Source organism: Phyllobates terribilis, unplaced genomic scaffold (genome assembly GCF_046119375.1).
Source record: "Phyllobates terribilis strain yellow unplaced genomic scaffold, ASM4611937v1 Scaffold_85__1_contigs__length_6476398, whole genome shotgun sequence".
NCBI classification, from domain to species: Eukaryota; Metazoa; Chordata; class Amphibia; order Anura; family Dendrobatidae; genus Phyllobates; species Phyllobates terribilis.
In genome coordinates, this window is record NW_027362845.1 from 1,761,357 (window position 1) to 1,787,670 (window position 26,314).

General features: G+C 51.4%; 1 protein-coding gene across 1 annotated transcript in view; it reads left to right on the top strand.

Moving 5' to 3' along the window:
• LOC141197646 (uncharacterized) overlaps positions 1–26,314 on the top strand; it is a 38,901-nt gene that overhangs the window by 1,895 nt on the left and 10,692 nt on the right. The window contains exons 2-6 of the mRNA XM_073662727.1: positions 6,292–6,373; positions 6,501–6,680; positions 6,764–6,887; positions 6,971–7,068; positions 7,268–7,358. Coding sequence (XP_073518828.1) covers positions 6,296–6,373; positions 6,501–6,680; positions 6,764–6,887; positions 6,971–7,068; positions 7,268–7,358 — 571 coding nt within the window. The 5' untranslated portion in view covers positions 6,292–6,295. The remainder of the gene's footprint in view (positions 1–6,291; positions 6,374–6,500; positions 6,681–6,763; positions 6,888–6,970; positions 7,069–7,267; positions 7,359–26,314) is intronic.

Below are 26,314 nucleotides of genomic sequence, written 5' to 3' on the forward strand. Positions count from 1 at the left end.
CCAGACGTTTTTTGTCTGCATGTCTTTTCATACGCTCGGACGACTGAAGGAGTGCGGACCGGGTACTTTCCCACATGGAGGAAAATTTGTTAACAAGAGATTCCGCAGCCGGATTATCCACCGAGGTGGAGACGGGAAATGGGATCCGAGGATGCTGACCGAAGACTACAAAAAACGGGGATTTGGAGGAAGATTCGCTCTCGTGATTGTTGTAAGAGAATTCGGCCCATGGCAGGAGATCCACCCAGTCAGAATGGTGGGCATTAACGAAGTGCCGGAGGTAACTGGTCAGGATCTGATTGATCCGCTCCACTTGACCATTAGACTGTGGGTGGTAAGCGGAGGAGAAGTCCAGGGTGACGTCCAGCAATTTACAAGTGGCTCTCCAGAAACGTGAGGTGAACTGTACCCCACGATCCGACACGATGTGGAGGGGCAGGCCATGAAGACGGAAGATGTGGCGGATAAAGTCTTTGGCCAGCTTGGGTGCAGACGGGAGGCATGGCAGGGGAATAAAGTGAGCCATCTTGGAAAAGCGGTCAGCGACCACCCAAATGACCGTACAACCGGCAGAGACGGGGAGATCAGTTATGAAGTCCATAGCTATATGCTGCCAGGGAGCAGTAGGTACAGGAAGCGGAAGGAGGCGACCGGCTGGCAGGTGTCTCGGGACTTTGTTGCGGGCGCAGGACACACAGGCAGAAACAAAGTCTATTACGTCCTTGTGCAGGGTAGGCCACCAGTAGTGCCGGGTAATAAGCTGGAGGGTCTTTTTCTGACCGGCGTGGCCAGCTAGTTTAGACGAATGACCCCAGTGTAGGATCTTCTCCCGATCAGGTACCGATACGAACGTCTTACCGGGAGGGAGACGATTTAGACTCACGGGAGCCACCTGCATTACTCTGGCGGGATCGATGATATGTTTAGGTTCTTCCTCAAGATCAGACACCAGAAAGGATCGGGACAAGGCATCCGCTTTGATGTTTTTGTCAGCCGGGCGAAAATGAAGAACAAAATCAAAGCGAGCAAAAAACAAGGACCACCGGGCTTGGCGCGGGTTAAGTCTCTGGGCATGCTGGAGGTAAGCAAAGTTCTTGTGGTCAGTGTAAATAATTACCGGGTGAAGAGCCCCCTCGAGTAGGTAACGCCACTCCTCCAATGCCAGCTTGATGGCCAATAACTCTCGGTCTCCTATGGAGTAGTTGCGCTCAGAAGAGGAGAAGAGTTTGGAGAAGAAGCCACAAGTTACCATTCTCCAGGAAGACGATTTTTGGGTAAATACCGCTCCGGCTCCAGAGGAGGAGGCGTCAACTTCCAGGAAGAACTGCTTGTTGCCGTCCGGGCGATGCAGCATCGGGGCGGAAGAGAAGGCCTGTTTTAAGGAAAGAAAGGCCTCCTCTGCTTCGGGCGGCCACTCTCTGGGATTAGTGCCCTTACGGGTGAGCGCGGAAATTGGGGCAGTCCGGGAAGAGAAGTGTGGTATGAAGAGGCGGTAGTAGTTGGCGAAGCCCAGGAACCGCTGAATAGCCTTCAACCCCTCCGGTCGAGGCCATTTCTCGATGGCAGACAGTTTCTCTGGATCCATTCGGAGGCCGGTCTGAGAAATAATGTAGCCCAAAAACGGAAGCGAGGTCTGCTCAAAGAGGCACTTCTCATATTTGGCGAAGAGGTGATTCTGCCTGAGCCTGAGCAGGACCTCACGAACATCCCTCCGGTGAGTCTGGAGATCCGGAGAGAAGACCAAGATGTCGTCCAGGTACACCACTACGCAGGAGTAGAGAAGGTCCCGGAAGATGTCATTGACCAACTCTTGAAAGACGGCAGGAGCGTTACAGAGACCAAAGGGCATTACCAGATATTCATAGTGGCCGTCCCGGGTGTTGAATGCAGTCTTCCATTCATCCCCCTGACGGATACGGACCAGGTTGTACGCCCCACGGAGGTCCAGTTTAGTGAAGATTCTAGCCCCCCTCAGACGATCAAATAATTCCGGAATGAGCGGAAGGGGGTACTTATTCTTCACCGTGATCTGGTTAAGGCCTCTATAGTCTATACAGGGACGGAGAGAGCCGTCCTTCTTTTTAACGAAAAAGAAGCCTGCTCCCGCCGGAGAGGTAGATTTCCGGATGAATCCCCGGGCCAGATTCTCCTCAATATATTCGGACATCGACCGGGTCTCAGCAGCGGACAAAGGGTAAATGCGCCCACGGGGAGGAGTAGCGCCGGGCATCAGGTCGATAGGACAGTCGTATGGTCTATGAGGGGGTAATGTCTCTGCCTCCTTTTTATTAAAGACATCAGCAAATGACCAATAAGGAATCGGAAGTCCAGGTAGATTAGTTGGGGTAGGAGAAGGACGGACGGGATGAACGGGAATCAAACAAGTCTTATGGCAGTCCTGTCCTCAGCGAAGGACTTCTCCGGTCTGCCAGTCAAGCACGGGTGCATGTTTCTGGAGCCAAGGTAGGCCTAGTAAGAGGGTGTGAGAGAGTCCAGGCAGAACATGAAAAGAGATGCTCTCAGAATGCAGCATTCCCACCTGCAGAGTAATGGATTCGGTGATGAGTTGAATGGGACGTGGTAAGAGGCCCCCATCCACGGCAGCGACAGATAAGGGTACAGCCAGAGGTTTGGTGGGGATGCGGTATTTCTCTACCAGGGACTGTGAAATAAGATTCCCGGCTGCTCCAGAGTCAAGTTGGGCAAGTTCGAAATAACGGTTCTCCCCGCAGATAATTGAGACTGACAGCAGCAGAGATGGAGAGGATTTATTCTTGTCTAGGTTGACCTCTCTGAGCGAACCTAGACACAGGCGTTTCCCGACCTCTCCGGGCAGGTACGGATCCGGTGCTCCTTACTGCCACAGTAGAAGCAGCTCCCCTCGGCACGGCGTAAGTCCTGACGGGTTTTGACCATCTTGGTCTGGTCGACCTGCATAGGCTCAGGAGAGAGTACCTGGGGAGAAACGGAGGGAGTGACGGGTTTCAGGAAGGTAGGAGCTAGACATGGAAACCTCCTCTCACGGGTGACTTCTTTGGCACGCTCCTGGAACCGTAAGTCAATCCGGGTGGCGAGTTCATCTTTAATACGGCCGGACAGACCCTCCCAGAAGACAGATACCAGAGCGTCGTTGTCCCAGGCCAGCTCCGAGGCAAGGGTACGGAACTGTATGGCATATTGGCCCACAGTGAGACTTCCCTGACGGAGGCGTAGCAGAGACGATGCGGATGAGGTCTTCCGTCCGGGTTCGTCGAAGACTTTCCGGAAAGTCGTGAGAAAGGCAGGCAAGTCGGACACCATGGGAACTCCTCTCTCCCATAGAGGATTTAGCCAAGCCAGTGCCTCCCCCGTGAGATGGGACATGATGAAGGCTACTTTGGCCCGGTCGGAGTTAAACTGGTGGGACAGGAGTTCAAAGTGCAGGGTGCACTGGTTTATGAAGCCCCGAGCCTGAGCGGAGTCGCCTCCGAAGCGAGGAGGTGCAGAAAGCCGGGGTCCGGAGCAGGATACCATGGTATTGGTGGGCAGCGGAGCTGCCGGGTTGTGAGTCATGACACTAGCGGTGGTTGCTGGTGGAGCAGTCAGAGTGTCCAGGCGAGAATTGACATTCCGCAGGTGACTCAGGATGGACTCCTGTTGGAACCTCTGACGGGACAGTTCATGACAAAGGTCCGAGAGCGAGGGAGCTTGGGTGCCACCGGGTTCCATGGCCCGAGCAAACTGTAACGGGTCTGGGAGGCGGAACCTCTGAGCAACTTATACAAGGGGGCGGTCCTTGTAAGGAAGCGGGTGGCGACCAGGGAAGACAGGCAGGTAGTCACAGCAGGTGACCGGGACAGTCTCTGGGTAAACGGGCAGGAGGTCACGGCAAGTGACCGGGACAGTCTCTGGGTAAACGGGCAGGGGGTCACAGCAAGTGACCGGGGCAGTCTCTGGGTGAACGGGTAGAAGGTCACGGCAAGTGACCGGGACAGTCTCTGGGTAAAGGGTAGGTACGACCTGTGACGGCTGAGCCTCCAGGTAGGCTAGCAGGCAGATGGCAGATGTGTGCTCCCAGGTGAGCAGGCGAGAGTCTCTGGATAAGCAGGTGGTCACAGCATGTGACGGCGGAGCCTCCAGGTAGGCTAACAGGCAGATGGCAGATGTGTGCTCCCAGGTGAGCAGGCGAGAGTCTCAGGATAAGCAGGTGGTCACAGCATGTGACGGCGGAGCCTCCAGGTAGGCTAACAGGCAGGTAGTAGATGTGTGCTCCCAGGTGAGCAGGCGAGAGTCTCTGGATAAGCAGGTGGTCACAGCATGTGACGGCGGAGCCTCCAGGTAGGCTAACAGGCAGGTAGCAGGTGAGCGCTCCCAGGTGAGCGGGCAAGCTGGTCCATAGACAGACTGACAGGTGTCGGAAGGCAGACCGTCGGACCTCAGGCTAGCAAGCAGGTAAGCGGATAACAGGCAGGAATCAGACAGGAAACTGGCAGGTAACAGGAAACGGGACCTGAGGGCTGAAGCAGAGTAGTGAACAGTGCAACAACATTGCTCGGGCACCTCCATTTTGGAGGAGGTGCCTTATATATGGTGAAGTCCTCCGGCCATTGGCCGGGGACTCCTTAGGACGGCGCGCGCAGCCCCTTTAAGAGGGGGGGAGCGCGCGCGCGCCCTAAGCACCGTGGCCGGGAAGGAGCGCGCGCTGCCAGCAGAGCGGGAGGAGGACGCCGGGCTCGGAGTGGAGAGGTGAGGGGAACAGCGTCCCTGCCTAGCAGAGGGCAGGGACGCCGACGCTACAAGTCTTACAGAGGAATGCAGCACTCCTTAAATTGCTCAGATATTGGGTGTGATCACAGAACCTTCAAAAGTGTATATGGTTACAAAAGAAAAAAAATAATAGCATTAACTGCAAAAGATTTCAGAAGACTCAAATGTGAAGTAACCAGGAAGATATTATCCTCCAGTGCTGTCCTATTCCAGAACTGCAGCCTCCCTGGAGGCCCAGAAGTACAAGATGTTCAGTGCTCAGAGACGAGGCCGAGGCTGAATACTGACCACCACTGAATAAGACAAAAGAAAAGACTTGGCCAAGAAATATCGGAAGACAGATTTTTCAAAGGTTTTATGGACTGATGAGAGTGACTCTTGACGGACCAGATGGATGGGCCCGTGGCTGGATCAGTAATGGACACAGACCTCAACTTTGACTCCGATGCTACCGAGGTGGAGATGGGCACTGCTATGGGCTGGTATTATTACACATGAGCTAGTTGGACCTTTTCAAGTTGAAGATAGATGCAAAATCAACTCCCAAACCTTCTGCCAATTTTTAGCTGATACTTTCTTTCAACAGAGGTTCAGAAAAAATCTACATCTTTAAAAAAACAGGATTGTTCTGCAGGACAATGCTCAATCGCAGCATCGAAGTCTTCACTGCTCAGTGCCCGGAAAGGTCTTAAAGATGAGAGAATAATGACATGACCTTTTCCTCACTGGACCTAAACCTTACCGAGAACTTTCGAGCTTTTCTTAAACTCGAGATTTATGGTGAAGGAGAACAGTCCCCTCTCTGATCAGTGTCTGGGACTATGGTTGGTGCTGCCCACAAAGATGAACGTCAACAGAGTAAGAAACTAATGGACTCCATGGATGGATGGCTTATCACTGGTGTTGAGAAGAATGGTGGCTATATTGGTCAGTGATATATATTTATTAAATGTCAGATGTATACTATAACAGATGAAAATAAACAATTAAGATGGAAAATTTTCATTTAGTTGCATAATAATTCTGGACACAGAGATATTCTGCTAAGACAACACCTCACTTTTACTTTGTTAAATATTCAGGTTTCAGGTTTATTACCCTTTGGATTGACCATCAGCACTGGAGATGTGAAAGTAATCATCAAAAATACAAATTGCCTAATAATCGTGCACACAGTGTAGAGAAGGTGGTGGAGTTAGAAGACGTCTTCTTTCTAGAACTTATCGTGGAGTGGTGAGATGTATACATATAAACCATTAACATATTTTATTTGCTGTACAAAGACTGCTGTTTCTTTATATTGCTAAATTACCTGAATTATTTTATAACTTCCGTAATCCCAACTGATAGCACATAAATATCTCTGTGTGACCTGAAGATATATATGAAGTGCTCTACCGCATTATTGCTTTATACCGGCATCACAATGCTATTAATTTTTTTTATTACACAGAATTGTATATATTTTACACCAACTCATCTTCAATCCACTCAGATTCCCACAATATGAGATACTAATAATTTATCTATATAATTTTCCTGTAGAAGAATGGATAGAGACAGAAAGAAGATGGCGGAGAGGATATTACACCTCACCCTAGAGATCCTCTTCCGGCTTACTGGAAAGGTGAGAGATTCTGATGACGTCACATTACATCATTCTTATCTATGGGAATAACAGATGGACAGAACTGGAGGTGAGGACTCTGGAAATGTCTGGAGGGAGATTTATTAATGTGTCTCTCCATAACCAGGATTACACAGTAGTAAAGAAGACCTCTAGTGAGCGCTGTCAGGACCCTGTGTCTGAGGGATGGGGAAGACCCCTAAGCCCAATCACGGGGCCTCCACCTCACCCGCTGATACATGAGGACATCAATGACCAGAAGATCCTAGAACTCGCCTACAAGATGATTGTGCTGCTGACTGGAGAGGTGACACTGCTGGGAATGCTGGGACATTATACAATAACGTTATGGAGGGATCGGGGGGATGACGGTATCATTGTATGTGTCAGGTTCCTATAAGGTGTCAGGATGTTTCCGTCTATTTCTCCATGGAGGAGTGGGAGTATTTAGAAGAACACAAAGATCTATACAAGAACGTCACGATGGAGGTTCCCCAGCCCCTCACATCACCAGGTAATAGACAGGACTAAATACACACGGCCTATAATTATCTGTATGTAAAGAATGAATTCAGTCCCTGTATGTGTTTCCTCCAGATCTATCCAGTAAGAGGTCAACACCGCAGAGATGTCCCCGTCCTCTTCTTCCACAGGACTGTAAACAAGAAGATCCCAATGTTCCTCAGGATCATCAGGTAGAATGAGAGAAGGTGTCATGAGATCTCCCCTATGATGTGTAGATAGCTGTGAAGGTCTTGTGTTCTGTCTCGTTTTATCCACCAGTATTCTGTGTTTTATACTTGTGTAATGAGAACGGTGGAGATGGCAGGATTAGAGCTGATCATGGATGGGACTTCTCCATCTGTCTGTGACTTTTACAGTATTTTTTTTCAGGGTGAAGATTTGACCCATATTAATATCACAGAGACATATGTGAGGGGTGATGAGTGGTGTAAAGAGGAGATTCCTACATATGACTACCCAGGTGAGTAGTAACCACTAAATGCAAAGAAGTCACAGATTCTTCTCAAGTATCGGCTGTGGCTGCTTTATCAGTGGTGTAGTCCGGTTGTGTCACAATTGTGTGATCACTAGTGTTGAGCGAGCACTAAAATGCTCGGTTGCTCGAAGCTCGGGCCGAGCTCACCGTGATACTCGGGTGCTCGACCCGAGCAACGAGCCCAATGTTAGTCTATGGGAGACCCGAGCATTTTTGCGATGGCACCCCCGGCAGTCTGTAGAAAGCCTAAAAAGTGCCCAAAACGATAGTGACAGTGCTCAAAAGATATGGGGACAGCATGGGGATCGCCCCAGGAAGCATTTCTGACCCCCAGGTCACTGCTGTCAACAACGTGATCAGAGGTATTAAGCCACTTTTACGGGCTCACAATAAAACATTCAAAAACGAAACTGAAACGGTTTTCCTGTGAAATATGTTACGGAATTTCCTTTCCAGGGTAAAGACTTGTGTATAAGGTAAAATAAATAACCAAAAACAAAAATACTCCTCCACACCTTTGGCTATGTTCACAAGTAGCATTTTTTATGCATTTTTGCACTTTTGTATTGCTTTCAACTGTGACAAATACATTCACCGGGAAATGTCATTTTAACATTTTACAACCTTATCTGGCCATGTGCTGTGTGACACATGCATACAGTGCTGAAAATACATGGGAACGGCATGGGGAAGACCCCTGGAAGCATCTCTGACTCCCAGGTCACTGCCTAAAAGTGTGCCCATTAGAAGTGATCCTTGCCGCATCAGAAGATGCAGACTTGCAACTATCCCCGTGCAAGTCCTTGTCCTTGTACCTCCCCCATTCCTTACAATGCAAATGCAAATATGCAGCCGACCACCCACCCACCCACCCGCAGGCTGCAATACCATACTGCTAGCTTGCACTTGAAATGGGGCCTTTTAGTTTGGAGGATGCCGAAGCTGGCCACTACCTCATGGCTGCTTTGGCAGCTAGGTATCCATACTCAGTCCCTAGCCGCCCGGCGGCCGGGTGTCCACGCTCAGTTCCCAGCCACCAGGGGGTGGCCGGGTGTCCATACTCGGTCCCCAGCCGCCCCTATTTCTCCTGTGACCTTCCCCCACACTTTTCTTAGCCTGGCCTGCTTTAGGGCAGCATTGGACAAGCCCACCAGAGAACCAGACTCCTCTGGTGGGCCCTGGCTTCTCCATCAGGGGAGTTGAGAGTGCCAAGGTGAGGAGCATGATGATGATGATAGAAGTTAGCATCTGCTTTGTTTTCTTGGAATGCAAGCTTAAGTGTGCAGCCTGCCACCCACCCACCCACCCCCAGGCTGCAATGCCATACTGCTAGCTTGCACTTGAAATGGGGCCTTTTAGTTTGGAGGAAGCTGAAGCTGGCCACTACCTCATGGCTGCTTCGGTAGCGAGGTATCCATACTCAGTCCCCAGCCGCCCCGCGGCCGGGTGTCCATACTCGGTCCCCAGCCGCCCCGCGGCCGGGTGTCCACACTCGGTCCCCAGCCGCCAGGGGGTGGCCGGGTGTCCATACTCGGTCCCCAACCACCCCTATTTGTCCCGGTGCGCTTTATACTTAAGATTAAGCGCGCATACCAAAACATTACCTGTTCCCTCCCCAGTGCATTTAGTGGGAAGGACAGCCTATTCCGCTGTAGAGTATGCATGCCAGCCCCCTGTTCATGTCACATGTGAAGATGCCTCCCACCCTGCACCTGTCGTTGCAGACTTGCAGCTATCCCCGTTTAAGTCCTTGTCCCAGGGCAGTGTTCAATTGTACCTCTCCCATTCCTTGCAATGCAAGCGCAAGTATGCAGCCTGCCAGCCACCCACCCCCAGGCTGCAATACCATACTGCTTGCTTGCACTTAAAATTGGGCCTTTTAGGCATGTGGAGGCAGAATCTGGCCACCACGTCATGGCTGCGTCGGCGGCCTGGAATCCATACTCAGTCCCCGGCGTCCGGGTGTCCACACTCGGTCCCCAGCCGCCAGGGGGCGACCGGGTGTCCATACTCGGCCCCAGCCGCCCCGCGGGCGGGTGTCCACACACGGTCCCCAGCCGCCCCTATTTCTCCTGGGAACTTCCCCCACACTTTTCTTAGCCTGGCCTGCTTTAGGGCAGCATTGGATGAGCCCACCAGAGAACCAGACTCCTCCGGTGGGCCCTGGCTTCTCCATCAGGGGAGTTGAGAGTGCCAAGGTGAGGAGCATGAAGATGATGATAGAAGTTAGCATCTGCTTTGTTTTCTTGGAATGCAAGAGCATGTATGTAGTAGCGGCTAGGTCTGAGGTGGTCAGCGTTTTGGCGCATTGCCTACCTCCTCCGAGGATTGCTGGATGTTTTCCTGCTACTATCCCAGTTCTATGACTCCCGTTAAAGCAAAGCTTCAGGTGATAAATGATGGATGAGGTGGTGGCAAAGGAGAAAGCAGGAGGAACAGGGACCATTCACATCAATATCAGGCCAGTCAACCACACATGTCTTGTAGGATATGTTTCTGTACCAAAAGGAGCGGTTCGGCTACACAGTTATAGGGCATACAGTGAGTGCAATGCCTACCAAAAATTTTGAGGCACCCCAATGCTCCTTGGAAGTGACATGGAGGTCAGAGGGCCTTAACTAAACCGTTTTTTCCATTTATAGCAACTGGGTCTCCTGTACACTGTTGGCCTAAGCAGTGAATGGAAGGCTTTCCAAAAATTATGAGGAACTGCAATACCCCTTGAAACAGACGTGGATTACAGCATACTAAAAACCTTCTACCCATTATTGGGGAGTGGGTCTCCCTTAGTTTTCGCCTTTGCATTGAAAAGCAAAAGCTGACTAAAATTAGGAGGAAATGCAATGCCCGTTGGAAGAGTTGTGGAGGTTAGAAGTAATTAAAAATAAAATTTCAATGCCCCTTGGAAGAGCTGTGGAGTTCAGAGTGGTTTAACAAGACGCTTTTATTGCCCCTTTGAAGAGACGTGGAGGTCACAGTAGCTTAACAAGACGGTTTTAATGCCCCATGGAAAAGTGGTGGAGGTCGCAGTAGCTTAACAAGACGGTTTTAATGCCCCTTGGAAGAGACGTGGAGGTCACAGTAGCTTAATAAGACGGTTTTAATGCCCCTTGGAAGAGACGTGGAGGTCACAGTAGCTTAACAAGATGGTTTTAATGCCCCTTGGAAAAGTGGTGGAGGTCGCAGTAGCTTAACAAGATGGTTTTAATGCCCCTTGGAAAAGTGGTGGAGGTCACAGTAGCTTAACAAGATGGTTTTAATGCCTCTTACAAGAGCCATACAGTGCAGCATCTTAAAAACATTATTCCCATTATTGGGGAGTGGGTCTCCCATAGTCTTTGCTTATGCCTTCCAAGCAAAAGCTGCCAAAAATAAGGACGGAGGAACTTACAATAATGGCAACACGGACCACGGTCACCCTGGTGGTATAGTGGTGGTGGAGGCTGAGGATAAGGAGAAGAGCATAAAACAGCCGAAATGAGGAAGCGTATACCCATGTGTGGGTGTGAAGTGGAGCATGTGAATACTCCTCCCGAAATAACACAGTGGATTTGACTTTGTTACTCTGCTGTCATTTGGTGGTGATGAGAAGTCTGGCCCAATCCAGCCCTTGTTCATTTTGATAAGGGTCAGCTTGTCAGCATTGTTGAGAGGCGAGTGCGCTTATCAGTTATAATTCCCCCAGCGGCACTAAAAACACGCTGCGATAACACGCTAGCGGCAGGGCAGGCCAGGACCTCCAAGGCGTACAGAGCGAGTTCATTCCAAGTGTTCAGCTTGGATACCCAAAAATTAAAAGGCACAGAGGAATCACGGAGGACGCTGGTATGGTCGGCAAGGTACTCCCTCACCATCTTTTGAAACTTTCCACTCCTTGTGAGAGTACCCCGCGCCTCAGGGCCTGTAAGCTGGGTGGGTCTCAGAAAACTGTCCCAGAACGTTGACAGTGTTCCCCTGCCTCTGCTGGATTCAAGTTGCGTCTCTCTCGCCTGTACACCTTGGTTGGGCAACGAACTGTTACCTTTGCCACTAGCGTGTTCAGATGAGAATTTTTTTAACAGTTCTGCAGCAAGGGCCTTCTGGTACTGCCCCATTTTTGTAGACCTCTCCACCTCAGGAATAAGAGAGTGAAAGTTCTCCTTGTAGCGGGGGTCTAAAAGTGTCACCAACCAGTAATGACTGTCACCCAACATTTTGACAACGCGAGGGTCATGGTTAAGGCAGCGTAACATAAAGTCAGCCATGCTTGCCAGACTGGCAATGGGCAAGACTTCCGTGTCCTCACCAAGATGTCGACTGACCATGCTCTCCTCCTCCTCTTCCCCCCTGTCCTCAGGCCACCCACGCTGAACCGACGGTATGACAGTTGTACAGGTACTACCGTCTACAGCGCATGATACCAGCTCCTGTTCTTCCTCCTCCTCCTCCTCCTCTCCCTCATTGTCCCCCAATGCACTTTGGGATGAGATGAGGCTGGGCTGTGTGTAATCGACTGCTACGGCTTCTTGATCCATCTCATCATACTCTGGCTGCAATGCTTCCTCTTTAATTCTCTGCAGAGAGCGTTGCAAAAGACAGACAAGTGGAATGCTGACGCTAATGATGGCGTCATCGCCACTCACCATCTTGGTGGACTCCTCAAAGTTTGTCAAGATGGTACATATGTCAGACATCCAGGTCCACTCCTGAGGTCTTATGTGTGGAGTCTGACCTGAATATCGACGGCCTTGTTGCAGCTGGTACTCCACAACTGCTCTCTTCTGCTCACAAATCCTTTGCAACATGTGGAGGGTAGAGTTCCAACGTGTGGGGACATCACACACCAGTCGGTGTGACGGAAGCTGCAAACGCTGCTGCAACACAGCAAGGGTGGCGGAAGCTGTAGCCAACTTGCGAAAATGAGCTGACAGGCGGCGTACTTTGATGAGCAGATCTGGCAACTCGGGGTACGATTTAAGAAACCGCTGAACCACGAGGTTATGCACATGAGCCAGGCATGGTACGTGCGTGATCTCGCCTCGCCTCAGAGCCGCCACCAGGTTACGGCCATTATCACACACGACCATGCCTGGATGTAGGTTCAGCGGTCTCAGCCACAGATCTGCCTGCTCTTTCACTGCTGTCCACAACTCTCAAGCAGTGTGAGGTTTATCACCTAAGCTTATGAGTTTCAGCACAGCCTGTTGCCGCTTGGCGGAGGCAGTACTGCAGTGCTTCCAGCTTGTAACTGATGTGGTGATATCTGAGATGGAGGCTGAACATGAGGAAGAGGATGATGCGCAGGAGCTGTACACTGTGGGGGCAACTCTGACTGACATAGGGCCCGCAATCCTCGGTGTGGGGAGGATGTGTTCCGTCCCAAGGTCCGACTGGGTCCCGGTTTCCACTATGTTTACCCAGTGTGCCGTCAGGGAGATGTACCGTCCCTGGCCACAAGCACTTGTCCACGTGTCCGTTGTCAGGATTCCGTCTCCACCAGCCTAAAAGGCAGCATTTCCCACGCAAGCAGTCGTGAAATGTGTGAATTTAGGACTGTGGCCTGTGGGGCGTTGGCTGCGAATTTCCGCTTTCGTTCAAAGGTCTGGGATATGGACAATTGAACGCTGCGGTGGGACGTGGACGTTGATGCTGTGTAACATACCTGGCGGCGTCCTTGCATAGTGGTCCATCTCCCACTGTGCAAGAGCGCGCACTTGATCTCCAGTCCAGTCTGCTAGCCTGGCTTCCCTCCATGCTGTCTGTTTGCCTCTGCTTCTGCTGCTTAAGGGCGGCGCCTGATCACTTCCTGCTTTTTGTACCTGCTGCAGGCACACCCCTTGTGCGTCCTCAGCCTATTGCTGTTTGTCACCTGGTATTTAAACCAGCTGCTCCAATTAACCCATGCCTGAGCATCTTGCCCTGTCAGTTGGCTTTTTGTCTCTGACATGCCAGGTCCTGTGTATGTTACCTGTCTTGCAGTATCTGTTCCTGTGTCTGTACTGTGTCCTACTTGTGTACTCTAACCTGCAGTCTGTACACGCTCTCTAGCCTGTTGTCTTCTGCCTATCCTGGAGGCTGTATTTGTTAGAACCTTGCTCTTAGCTTTTTTTTCCTTTGCTGGTCACATGACCTTGTTGGCCTATTTAAGCCTGCTCCGCCTTCTGGCTTTGCTGGACTTCATTGTATATCTACTTTCTAGCTAGCCTGTGCTCTGTGTCTTGCTCTGTTAGTTTGCTTGGTCTACTGACCTCTATGTTCTATATATTTTGTTTGTTCGTCTGTCTGCTACTATTTCTGTTAGGAGGTGTCCCATATTCCTCCCAGTCCTTAGTACTTGTAGGGATTCCTTCCCCACATCTATAGGTCTCCGTACAGACTAGCTTAGGACTTTAGCAGGTCTGATCGCAGGATCAGGTCCCCTGTTACATCGTAGGGATTCAGCTGAGTTCAATCGTAGGGACAGATCTCCTCTCTTTCCTTAGCTCTGGTAGCAGAACATAACAGTAAGTCCAGCCTGCAAATTCTCTAAGGAAAGATTTTTCTGTTCCATCATGGTGTCGGTTCAGGATTTGGTTCATCGCCTGCAGGGACTCTCTCTGGAGGTGGCCGAGCTCCGTCAGCACGTGAGTAACTGTCCTGGAGCACATTTCTTGGAGCCTAAGGTATGTTTGCCGGATTTATTTTTTGGTGAACACCGAGAATTTTTTTCATTTAAAAATGCTTGTTTATTGTATTTTCGTTTGAGACCTAAGTCCTCTGGGGATGAATCCCAGCGCATAGGGTTCATAATGTCACTTTTGCGCAAAAAGCCTCAGGAGTGGGCCTTTTCTTTGCAACCTAGTGATACATGCTTCAGATCAGTGGATAGTTTTTTTTCTGCTTTGGGACTATTATATGATGATCCTGACCGTGTCGCATCAGCTGAGACTGAGTTGAGACGTTTAAAACAAGGATCAGGTAATGTGGAAAAATATTGCACTCATTTCCGTCGTTGGTCCACTCAAACAGGGTGGAACGATTCTGCTCTGAAAAGTCTATTTCTTGCTGGGCTCAGTGAAAGGGTTAAAGACCTGCTAATTGCTTATCCTACACCTGAAGATTTGCAACAGGCTATGCAATTAGCTATACGGGTGGATAGAAGACTGCGTGCAAGGGTTAATGAGAGCAAATCCTCTGCTATGTCAGTTTCTGGTTATGAGAATGTGTGTACTAACAGTGGTGAACCGATGGAGATTGGATCGGTGACACCTCGCTCTCAAGAAAAAGACCGTCGATTTTCTGAAGGCTTGTGTTTCTATTGCGGAAAATCTGGTCATTTGATTAAAGGCTGTGAGCTTCGTTTGAAGAAAGAAAAAAAAATGGTCAGTCACGCCCGTATTGCCTGTTTAAATTCCAAGGGTATATTTTTAGCTGCTTCCACGATTGCTCAGAAAAAATTAATGGAATTTCGGGTATTTGTTGATTGCGGGTCTACTCTGAATGTAATTGATGGGGGATTCGTGGAAAGACTCAATTTAAAACCTGAACCTTTATCATCCCCCATTGCTGTGGTTTCTGTGGATGGTTCCCCTTTGAAGAATATTACTCTCAAGGTCTGTGAATTTCCTCTCACTATTAATGGTGTTCACCATGAGAAATTGGATTTGGTAGTGTTGAATAACTTGCCTTCTCCAGTAATATTGGGATTGCCCTGGTTAAAATTTCACAATCCTGTACTGGATTGGTCTACCAGTGAAATTAAATCCTGGAGCCATAAATGTTATGACAAGTGTTGTAACGGGCGTATTGCAGCTTTGGATAGGGGAGAATTGCCTGTTCCTATTCAGGATTTTTGGAGAGTTTTTTCTGAGAAGGAATCGCAGGTTTTGCCTCCCCATAGAGACTATGATTGTTCTATTGAATTTGTCCCTGGAGCGACTCTTCCTAAAAGTCGTTTATTTAACCTTACTATTCCTGAGAGGAAGGCTTTGGAGGAATACATACAGACAAGTTTGGCCGCCGGTCACATTAGGCCCTCTAAGTCTCCTGTGGCGGTTGGATTTTTTTTTGTAAAAAAAAAGGACGGCGGTTTACGTCCTTGTCTGGATTTTCGTGAGATTAACAAAATTACTGTACGCAATCCTTACCCACTGCCATTGATTCCTGATCTGTTTAACCAGTTAATGTGGGCCAAGTGGTTCTCTAAAATTGACCTTAAGGGGGCATACAATCTGTTGCGCATGAAGGAGGGTGACGAATGGAAGACTGCTTTTAACACTCCTGTGGGTCATTTTGAGAATCTGGTTATGCCTTTTGGTCTTACTAATGCTCCTGCATTTTTTCAGAATCTGATTAATGACATCCTTAGACCTTTGATCGGCAAAAATGTGGTTGTGTATTTGGATGACATTTTGATTTATTCGCCGGATCTGGAGTCTCATTGGCGGAGCGTGCGTGAGGTATTACAGTTATTAATGGACAATTCGCTTTTTGCTAAGCTGGAGAAATGTGAGTTCGCTGTACAGAGAATTAGTTTTTTGGGCTACATTATCTCCAGCAAAGGTTTTGAGATGGATCCGGTTAAGGTTCAGGCTGTGCAGGAATGGCCTAGGCCTATTGGTTTGAAATCGATACAGAGGTTTTTGGGTTTCGCCAATTACTACAGAAAATTCATAAAAAAATTTTCTAGTATTGTCAAACCTCTGACTGATCTCACCAGGAAAGGTGCTGATGCTGTTCAGTGGTCTTCTGAGGCCATTGAAGCTTTTGTGTATCTCAAGGATGTAACGGGTCCGGGAGGCGGAACCTCTGAGCTACTATACAAGGGGGCGGCCCTTGTAAGGGAGCGGGTGGCAGTCTCTGGGTGAACGGACAGGGAGTTACGGCAAGTGATCAGGGCAGTCTCTGGGTAAGGGGTAGGTACGACCTGTGATGGCAGAGCCTCCGGGTAGGCTAGCAGGCAGATGGTAGATGTGTGCTCCCAGGTGAGCAAGCGAGAGTCTCTGGAATAGCAGGTGGTCACGGCACGTGACGGCGGAGCCTCCGGGCTGGCAGGCAGGCAGGTAACGGAGAAGCGCTCCCAGGTGAGCGGGCAAGAGTCTCTGGAATAGCTGGTGGTCACCGCACGTGACAACGGGACCTCCGGGCTGGCAAGCAGGCAGGTAACGGAGATGCGCTCCCAGGTGAGCGGGCAAGAGTCTCTGAGATAGCTGGTGGTCACAGCACGTGACAACGGAGCCTCCGGGCTGGCAAGCAGGCAGGTAACGGAGAAGCGCTCCCAGGTGAGCGGGCAAGCTGGTCCATAGACAGACTGACCGGAGTAGTAAGGCAGACCGTCGGACCTCAGGCAAGCAGGCAGGTAGCTGATATGCGCTCCCAGGTGAGCGGGCAGGCTGGTCCTTTAGACAGACTGACAGGAGTAGTAAGGCAGACCGTCGGACCTCAGACTGGCAGACAGGTAACAAGTATTCAGGCAGGAATCAGGCAGGTAAGTGGCAGGTAACTGGCAGGTAACTGGCAACGGGACCTGAGGGCTGAAGCACAGGTGAGACACAGGTGCAAACAACATTGCTCGGGCACCTCCATTTTGGAGGAGGTGCCTTATATATGATGAAGTCCTCTGGCCATTGGCCGGGGACTCTTTAGGGCGGCGCGCGCGGCCCCTTTAAGAGGAGGGGAGTGCGCGCGCGCGCGCCCTAAGCACAGGGGCCGGGAAGGAGCGCGCGCTGAGAGCAGAGCAGGAGGAGGACGCCGGGACGGAGCGCGCGCTGACAGCAGAGCGGGGGGAGGATGCCGGGCACGGAGCAGAGCGGTGAGGGGAGCAGCGTCCCTGCCTAGCAGAGGGCAGGGACGCCGGCACTACAGTACCCCCCCCTTTAGGCCCCCCCTTTTTTAGGCCAGACAGAAATTTAGCTAGGATGAGAGGGGCATGGATGTTCTCCCGGGGCTCCCACGTTCTCTCCTCAGGACCAAACCCCTTCCAATCTACCAGGAAAAAGGTCTTTCCTCTTACCCTTTTGGTGGCAAGAATGTTCTCTACCTCAAACTCGTCCTCAGCAGAAACCGGAGCAGGAGGCGTACCTGTAGACTTGGAAAAAGAGTTAAGCACCACAGGTTTGAGGAGAGACACATGGAAGGAGTTAGGGATCCGTAAGTTGGCCGGGAGTTTCAATTTATAGGCCACCGGGTTGATCTGACTGATGACCTCCAGTGGGCCGATGAACCGAGGCCCTAACTTATAGGAAGGGATCTTGAGCCGGACATATTTGGACGAGAGCCAGACTTTATCCCCAGGGCGGAATTGAGGAGGGTCCAGACATTTTTTGTCAGCGTGTCTTTTCATACGCTCGGATGACAGAAGGAGTGCGGAGCGGGTACTCTCCCATATGGAGGAAAATTTGTTAACAAGAGATTCCGCAGCCGGATTGTCCACTGAGGTGGAGACGGGAAACGGGATCCGAGGATGCTGACCGTAGACTACAAAAAACGGGGATTTGGAGGAAGACTCGCTCTCGTGATTGTTGTACGAGAATTCGGCCCATGGCAGGAGATCCACCCAGTCAGAATGGTGGGCATTAACGAAGTGCCGGAGGTAACTGGTCAGGTTCTGATTGATCCGCTCCACTTGACCATTAGACTGTGGGTGGTAAGCGGAGGAGAAGTCCAGGGTGACGTCCAGCAATTTACAAGTGGCTCTCCAGAAACGGGAAGTGAACTGTACTCCTCGATCCGACACGATGTGACGGGGCAGGCCATGAAGACGGAAGATGTGGCGGATAAAGTCTTTAGCTAGCTCGGGTGCAGACGGAAGACCTGGCAGTGGAATGAAGTGAGCCATCTTGGAAAAGCGGTCAGCGACCACCCAAATGACCGTACAACCGGCAGAGACGGGCAGATCAGTTATGAAGTCCATCGCTATATGCTGCCAGGGGGCAGCAGGTACTGGCAGAGGTAGGAGGCGGCCGGCCGGCAGGTGTCTCGGAACTTTGTTGCGGGCGCAGGACACACAGGCAGAAACAAAGTCTATTACATCCTTGTGCAGGTTAGGCCACCAGTAGTGCCGGGAAATAAGCTGGAGGGTCTTTTTCTGACCGGCGTGGCCAGCTAGTTTAGACGAATGACCCCAGTGTAGGATCTTCTCCCGATCAGGTACTGGTACGAACGTCTTACCGGGAGGGAGACGATTTAGACTCACGGGAGCCACCTGCATTACTCTGGCGGGATCGATGATGTGTTTCGGATCCTCCTCGAGATCAGACACCAGAAAGGATCGAGACAAGGCGTCCGCCTTGACGTTTTTGTCAGCTGGGCGAAAATGAAGGACAAAATCAAAACGAGCAAAAAACAAGGACCACCGGGCTTGGCGCGGGTTAAGTCTCTGGGCATGCTGGAGGTAAGCCAAGTTCTTGTGGTCAGTGTAAATTATTACCGGGTGAAGAGCCCCCTCGAGCAGGTAACGCCACTCCTCCAATGCCAGTTTGATGGCCAATAACTCTAGGTCTCCTATGGAATAGTTGCGCTCAGAGGAGGAGAAGAGTTTTGAGAAGAAGCCACAAGTTATCATCCTCCCGGAAGATGATTTTTGAGTAAGTACCGCTCCGGCTCCAGAGGAGGAGGCGTCAACTTCCAGGAAGAACTGCTTGTTGCCATCTGGGCGATGCAGCACCGGGGCGGAAGAGAAGGCCTGTTTAAGGGAAAGAAAGGCCTCCTCTGCTTCGGGTGGCCATTCTTTGGGACTAGTACCTTTACGGGTGAGCGCAGAAATTGGGACCGTCCGGGAAGAGAAGTGTGGTATGAAGAGGCGGTAGTAGTTGGCGAAGCCCAGGAATCGCTGAATGGCCTTCAACCCCTCCGGTCGGGGCCATTTCTCGATGGCAGACAGTTTCTCAGGATCCATTTGTAGGCCGGTCTGAGAGATAATGTAGCCCAGAAACGGAAGCGAGGTCTGCTCAAAGAGGCACTTCTCAAATTTAGCGTAGAGATGGTTCTGCCTTAGCCTGAGCAGGACCTGACGAACGTCCCTCCGGTGAGTCTGGAGATCCGGAGAGAAGACCAAGATGTCGTCCAGGTACACCACTACGCAGGAGTAGAGAAGGTCCCGGAAGATGTCATTGACCAACTCTTGAAAGACGGCAGGAGCGTTACAGAGACCAAAGGGCATTACCAGGTATTCATAGTGGCCGTCCCGGGTGTTGAATGCCGTCTTCCATTCATCCCCCTGACGAATACGAACCAGGTTGTACGCCCCACGAAGGTCCAGTTTGGTGAAGATCCTAGCCCCCCTCAGACGATCAAATAATTCTGGAATGAGCGGAAGGGGGTACTTATTCTTCACCGTGATCAGGTTTAGGCCTCTATAGTCTATACAGGGACGGAGAGAGCCGTCCTTCTTTTTGACGAAAAAGAAGCCTGCTCCCGCCGGGGAGGTAGATTTCCGGATGAATCCTCTGGCCAGATTCTCCTCAATATATTCGGACATTGACCGGGTCTCAGCAGCGGATAAAGGATAGATACGCCCACGGGGAGGAGTAGTACCGGGTAGCAGATCGATGGGACAGTCGTATGGTCTATGTGGTGGTAATGTCTCTGCCTCCTTTTTATTAAAGACATCTGCATAAGACCAATAAGGAATCGGAAGTCCAGGTAGATTAGCTGGGGTAGGAGAGGGACGGACGGGATGGACGGGAACCAGGCAGGTTTTATGACAGTCTTGTCCCCAGCGAAGGACCTCTCCGGTTTGCCAGTCTAGCACGGGTGCATGTCTCTGGAGCCAGGGCAGACCTAGCAAGAGGGCGTGAGAGAGTCCAGGCAGAACATGAAAGGAGATACTTTCAGAATGCAGCATTCCCACCTGCAGGGTAATGGATTCGGTGATGAGTTGAATGGGGCGAGGTAAGAGGCCCCCATCCACGGCAGCGACAGACAAGGGTACAGCCAGAGGTTTGGTGGGGATGCGGTATTTCTCAACCAGGGACTGTGAAATAAGGTTCCCGGCTGCTCCAGAGTCAAGTTGGGCTAGTTCGAAATAACGGTTCTCCCCGTAGATGATCGAAACTGACAACAGCAGGGATGGAGAGGATTTATTCTTGTCTAGGTGGACCTCTCTGAGCGAACCTAGACACAGGCGTTTCCCGACCTCTCCGGGCAGGCACGGATCCGGTGCTCCTTACTGCCACAGTAGAAGCAGCTCCCCTCGGCACGGCGTGAGTCCTGACGGGTTTTGACCATCTTGGTCTGGTCGACCTGCATAGGCTCAGGAGAGTGTACCTGGGGAGAGACGGAGGGAATGACGGGTTTCTGGAAAGTAGGAGCTAAACGTGGAATCCTTCTCTCACGGGTGACCTCTTTGGCACGCTCCTGGAACCGTAGGTCAATCCGGGTGGCAAGGGTTATTAGATCATCGAGAGAGGTAGGAATGTCCCGACCAGCAAGTTCATCTTTAATACGACCGGACAGACCCTCCCAGAAGACGGATACCAGAGCGTCGTTATCCCAGGCCAGCTCCGAGGCAAGGGTGCGGAACCGTATGGCATATTGGCCCACGGTGAGACCCTCCTGACGGAGGCGTAGCAGAGAGGATGCGGATGAGGTCTTCCGTCCGGGTTCGTCGAAGACTTTCCGGAAAGCCGAGAGAAAAGCAGGCAAGTTGGACACCAGGGGGTCTCCTCTCTCCCATAGAGGATTTAGCCAGGCCAGGGCCTCCCTGGTGAGATGGGACATGATAAAGGCAATTTTGGCCCGGTCGGAATTAAACTGATGGGACAAAAGTTCAAAGTGCAGGGTGCACTGATTTATGAAGCCCCGAGCCTGGGCGGAGTCGCCTCCGAAGCGAGGAGGTGCAGACAGCCGGGGACCGGGATAGGTTACCATGGTATTAGTGGGTAGCGGAGCTGCCGGGTTGCGAGTCATGGTACTGGCAGTGGTTGCAGGTGGTGCAGTCAGAGTGTCCAGGCGAGTATTGACATTCCGCAGGTGACCCAGGATGGACTCCTGTTGGGACCTTTGACGGGACAGTTCATGACACAGGTCCGTGAGCGAGGGAGCTTGGGTGCCACCGGGTTCCATGGCCCGAGCAAACTGTAACGGGTCCGGGAGGCGGAACCTCTGAGCTACTATACAAGGGGGCGGCCCTTGTAAGGGAGCGGGTGGCAGTCTCTGGGTGAACGGACAGGGAGTTACGGCAAGTGATCAGGGCAGTCTCTGGGTAAGGGGTAGGTACGACCTGTGATGGCAGAGCCTCCGGGTAGGCTAGCAGGCAGATGGTAGATGTGTGCTCCCAGGTGAGCAAGCGAGAGTCTCTGGAATAGCAGGTGGTCACGGCACGTGACGGCGGAGCCTCCGGGCTGGCAGGCAGGCAGGTAACGGAGAAGCGCTCCCAGGTGAGCGGGCAAGAGTCTCTGGAATAGCTGGTGGTCACCGCACGTGACAACGGGACCTCCGGGCTGGCAAGCAGGCAGGTAACGGAGATGCGCTCCCAGGTGAGCGGGCAAGAGTCTCTGAGATAGCTGGTGGTCACAGCACGTGACAACGGAGCCTCCGGGCTGGCAAGCAGGCAGGTAACGGAGAAGCGCTCCCAGGTGAGCGGGCAAGCTGGTCCATAGACAGACTGACCGGAGTAGTAAGGCAGACCGTCGGACCTCAGGCAAGCAGGCAGGTAGCTGATATGCGCTCCCAGGTGAGCGGGCAGGCTGGTCCTTTAGACAGACTGACAGGAGTAGTAAGGCAGACCGTCGGACCTCAGACTGGCAGACAGGTAACAAGTATTCAGGCAGGAATCAGGCAGGTAAGTGGCAGGTAACTGGCAGGTAACTGGCAACGGGACCTGAGGGCTGAAGCACAGGTGAGACACAGGTGCAAACAACATTGCTCGGGCACCTCCATTTTGGAGGAGGTGCCTTATATATGATGAAGTCCTCCGGCCATTGGCCGGGGACTCTTTAGGGCGGCGCGCGCGGCCCCTTTAAGAGGAGGGGAGTGCGCGCGCGCCCTAAGCACAGGGGCCGGGAAGGAGCGCGCGCTGAGAGCAGAGCAGGAGGAGGACGCCGGGACGGAGCGCGCGCTGACAGCAGAGCGGGGGGAGGATGCCGGGCACGGAGCAGAGCGGTGAGGGGAGCAGCGTCCCTGCCTAGCAGAGGGCAGGGACGCCGGCACTACAAAGGAGAGGTTCACCTCTGCTCCCATCCTTATGCAGCCTGATGTTACTAGGCCGTTTTTGGTTGAGGTTGATGCTTCCTCTGTGGGGGTTGGCGCAGTATTGTCTCAGGATAACGGGGATGGATTACATCCCTGTGCCTTTTTTTCAAAAAAATTTTCGGAGACTGAACTGAATTACGATATTGGTAATCGGGAATTATTGGCTATTAAACTCGCATTTGAACACTGGCGCCACTTCTTGGAAGGTGCGGAATTTCCCGTTCAGGTTCTTACGGATCATAAAAATCTGATATATCTTGATGCTGCCAAGCGCCTGAATGCCTGTCAGGCTAGGTGGGCACTGTTTTTCTCGCGGTTTAATTTCTCCGTTACTTACATCCCTGGTACTAAGAATGTTAAGGCGGATGCCTTGTCTCGCAGTTTTTCTCCCATAGTCGGTTCTGAGAAAGAGGAGAACATTTTACAAGAAGGTGTTGTGATAGCTGCTTTGGACTCCGTTTTGGAAAATGAGATTCTTAAAGCACAGGAGAATGCCCCTTCTAACACTCCTCATGGGAGGTTGTTTGTGCCTGGGACCTTTAGGAGAGATTTGTTTGTTGAGTGTCACGAATCTCGGTTGGCAGGTCATCCCGGAATCTCTGAGACCAAGAGACTGGTGGGTCGCAGTTTTTGGTGGCCTGGATGGCAGAAGGAAGTTATTAAGTGGGTGCGTCAATGTACTATATGTGCTAGATCTAAGTCCTCACATACTCCTGCTGGGGGGTTGCTTTGTCCTTTGGAGGTTCCCAGTGCTCCTTGGACACATTTGGCTATGGACTTTATAACTGACCTTCCCCCCTCTGAGGGTTTTACTGTCATCTGGGTGGTCGTGGACCGCTTTAGCAAGATGTGTCACTTGGTTCCCTTTGTCAAACTGCCCTGCGCTAAAACTCTCGCTAAGGCCTTTGTCAAGGAAATTGTCAGACTTCATGGCGTTCCTACTGACATTGTTTCTGATAGGGGTCCTCAGTTTGTGGCTCGTTTTTGGCGTGCCTTTTGTGACAGGTTGGGAGTTCATTTATCGTTCTCGTCCGGATATCATCCTGAATCTAATGGCCAGACAGAAAGGAAAAACCAGGATGTTGAGCAGTTCTTGCGTTGTTTTGTGACAGACAATCAAGAGGGGTGGTCTGAGTTTCTGCCACTTGCTGAATTTGCTCTGAACAATCATACATCTTCTTCTGCTGGTTGTTCGCCTTTTTTTTGTTGTTCTGGGAGACATCCGTCGTTTGGGTCGTTCTCCAAGTTGGGATCTGCCGTGCCTGAGGAGGAGAATTTTTCCGGTGATTTGGAGAGAGTTTGGACGGATGTGCGTGGTAATCTTCAGGAGGCCAACAGAAAATCTAAGGACTACTTTGATAGGAAACGACAGGAGGTTTTGTTCGCTGTTGGTGACATGGTTTGGTTGTCCTCTAGGAATCTGCGGTTGAGGATTCCTTCTAAGAAATTGGGTCCCAAGTTTGTAGGGCCCTTTAAGGTGCTTCAGGTTGTCAACCAATCTGCTGTTAGGTTGGAGGTTCCTACCTCCTGGAGAATTAATCCGGTATTTCATGTCTCTCTGTTGAAAAAAGCTGTTGTATCGGATTGTGACGCCTCTGCCTCTGTTCCTCCGGTGGTGGAGGACGGGGAATATGAAATTTCTCGCATCCTTAACTCTAGACTGTATAGAGGTAGTTTGCAGTATCTTGTGGCCTGGAAAGGTTTCGGACCCGAGGATAACTCTTGGGTGAGGTCGGATGATGTTTCCGCGTCCAGACTTATCAGAGCGTTTCACAGGAGATTTCCTGATAAGCCTGGTCCTAGGGGATCCGGAGGATCCTCTTAGAAGGGGGGGTACTGTTAGAACCTTGCTCTTAGCTTTTTTTTCCTTTGCTGGTCACATGACCTTGTTGGCCTATTTAAGCCTGCTCCGCCCTTCTGGCTTTGCTGGACTTCATTGTATATCTACTTTCTAGCTAGCCTGTGCTCTGTGTCTTGCTCTGTTAGTTTGCTTGGTCTACTGACCTCTATGTTCTATATATTTTGTTTGTTCGTCTGTCTGCTACTATTTCTGTTAGGAGGTGTCCCATATTCCTCCCAGTCCTTAGTACTTGTAGGGATTCCTTCCCCACATCTATAGGTCTCCGTACAGACTAGCTTAGGACTTTAGCAGGTCTGATCGCAGGATCAGGTCCCCTGTTACATCGTAGGGATTCAGCTGAGTTCAATCGTAGGGACAGATCTCCTCTCTTTCCTTAGCTCTGGTAGCAGAACATAACAGTATTTCCAGGCCAGTGTGAACACGCTCCTAGCCTGTTCTTTCCGCCTTCTAGGGGCCGCATACCTAGACCTGTTCCTGTATCTTGCCTGTTCTTGTCTGTATACTCTCCTAGCCTGTTATCTGTTTTTCTCTATGTCCGTACCTTCCCTTTTCTTGCAGAATCTGATCCCGTACCTATCTCCTACTCGTTGTCTCTGTACTCTCGTTTGTGAGTTTGGAGTCCACTCGCTACTTCATTGCAAGTATCCTGTGTGTACCTAGTTCTGCCTTTCCCTTTCAGTCTGTTCCGTGAGAACAGAGCCCTGTCCCCTCCGCTCTGCCTTGCTTGCCGCTTCGGCGGTTCTTGCCTGCTCAGCTCTGTCCACCGCGTCTGCGGTTTCGCTTTGCTCTGCCCTGTCCACCGCGTCTGCGGTTTCGCTTTGCTCTGCCCTGTCCACCGCGTCTGCGGTTTCGCTTTGCTCAGCCCTGTCCACCGCGTCTGCCGTTTCGCTTTGCTCAGCCCTGTCCACCGCGTCTGTGGTTTTGCTTTGCTCAGCCCTGTCCACCGTGTCTGCAGTTTCGAATTTGTCTCCCAGTCTGTACTGGACCCTACCCAGCCTGCGCTCTAGTCTGCCTGTTCCTGTATTCCCCGGGGTGGGTCAACAGCCGTGTCCGGAGTCTGACCTGGAGTAGCACCTGGTCCCTCTGCTCTTTTCCTCCCTGGTGCACTGGCGTCGTATGCCGTCGTGCGACCTTGGTCGGATCGGGCAGATACTTAGTTACGCCCCTCCAGGCACTCTCCGGTTCATGGCACAGTGGAATCACTAAACACGCACATGCCAGTCAGTCCGGGCGTGTGCATTACATGCTGTTTCTTGAGAAACTGCCGTAACAAGTGAAGACTGAGAGTAGGGGGCATCTTTGCATGCAGTATGGACAGGGGATTGCCTTGCACACACAACAGGGGGTTCTATTGCACGCACAACAGTGGAAGAAGCAGTGGTGATACCCGCTGACATTGGTTGTGGGGTTCGCCCCACAAAGTCGGGTGCTTTGCTGCCATGTGCCTGATCATGCTGGTGGTGGTCAGGCTGGTAGTTTTGTCACCCCTGCTGATGCTGGCATGGCAGGTGGTACAAATGGCCTTTTTGGGGTTATCAGCAGAGTCTTTAAAAAAATTCAAGACTCTGGAAGACCTACAGGTTGTACTGGCAACGTCCCTCGTGTTGGTGTTACGGGGAACTGTTGCCTGCCCTCTGTGTGCGGCCACCACACTGCTTCTTCCTGCCTGTTGGGGTACTCTGCCTCCCTCACCCTGTGTGCTGCTGGCCTCACTCTGCATGTCCTCCTGCCACGTTGGGTCAGTTACTAGATCATACACCACCTCCTCCTCTTCCACTTGCGAACCACAATCCTCCTCCTCACTTCCTGGCAATTGTGTCTCGTCATCGTCCACCTCTTGTGACAAATTGCCAGCGTCGACTTCCTGTGGCAGTGGCTGTTCAAATATTTGGGCATCGCTACATGGGATCTCCTCTTCCACCACTTCAAG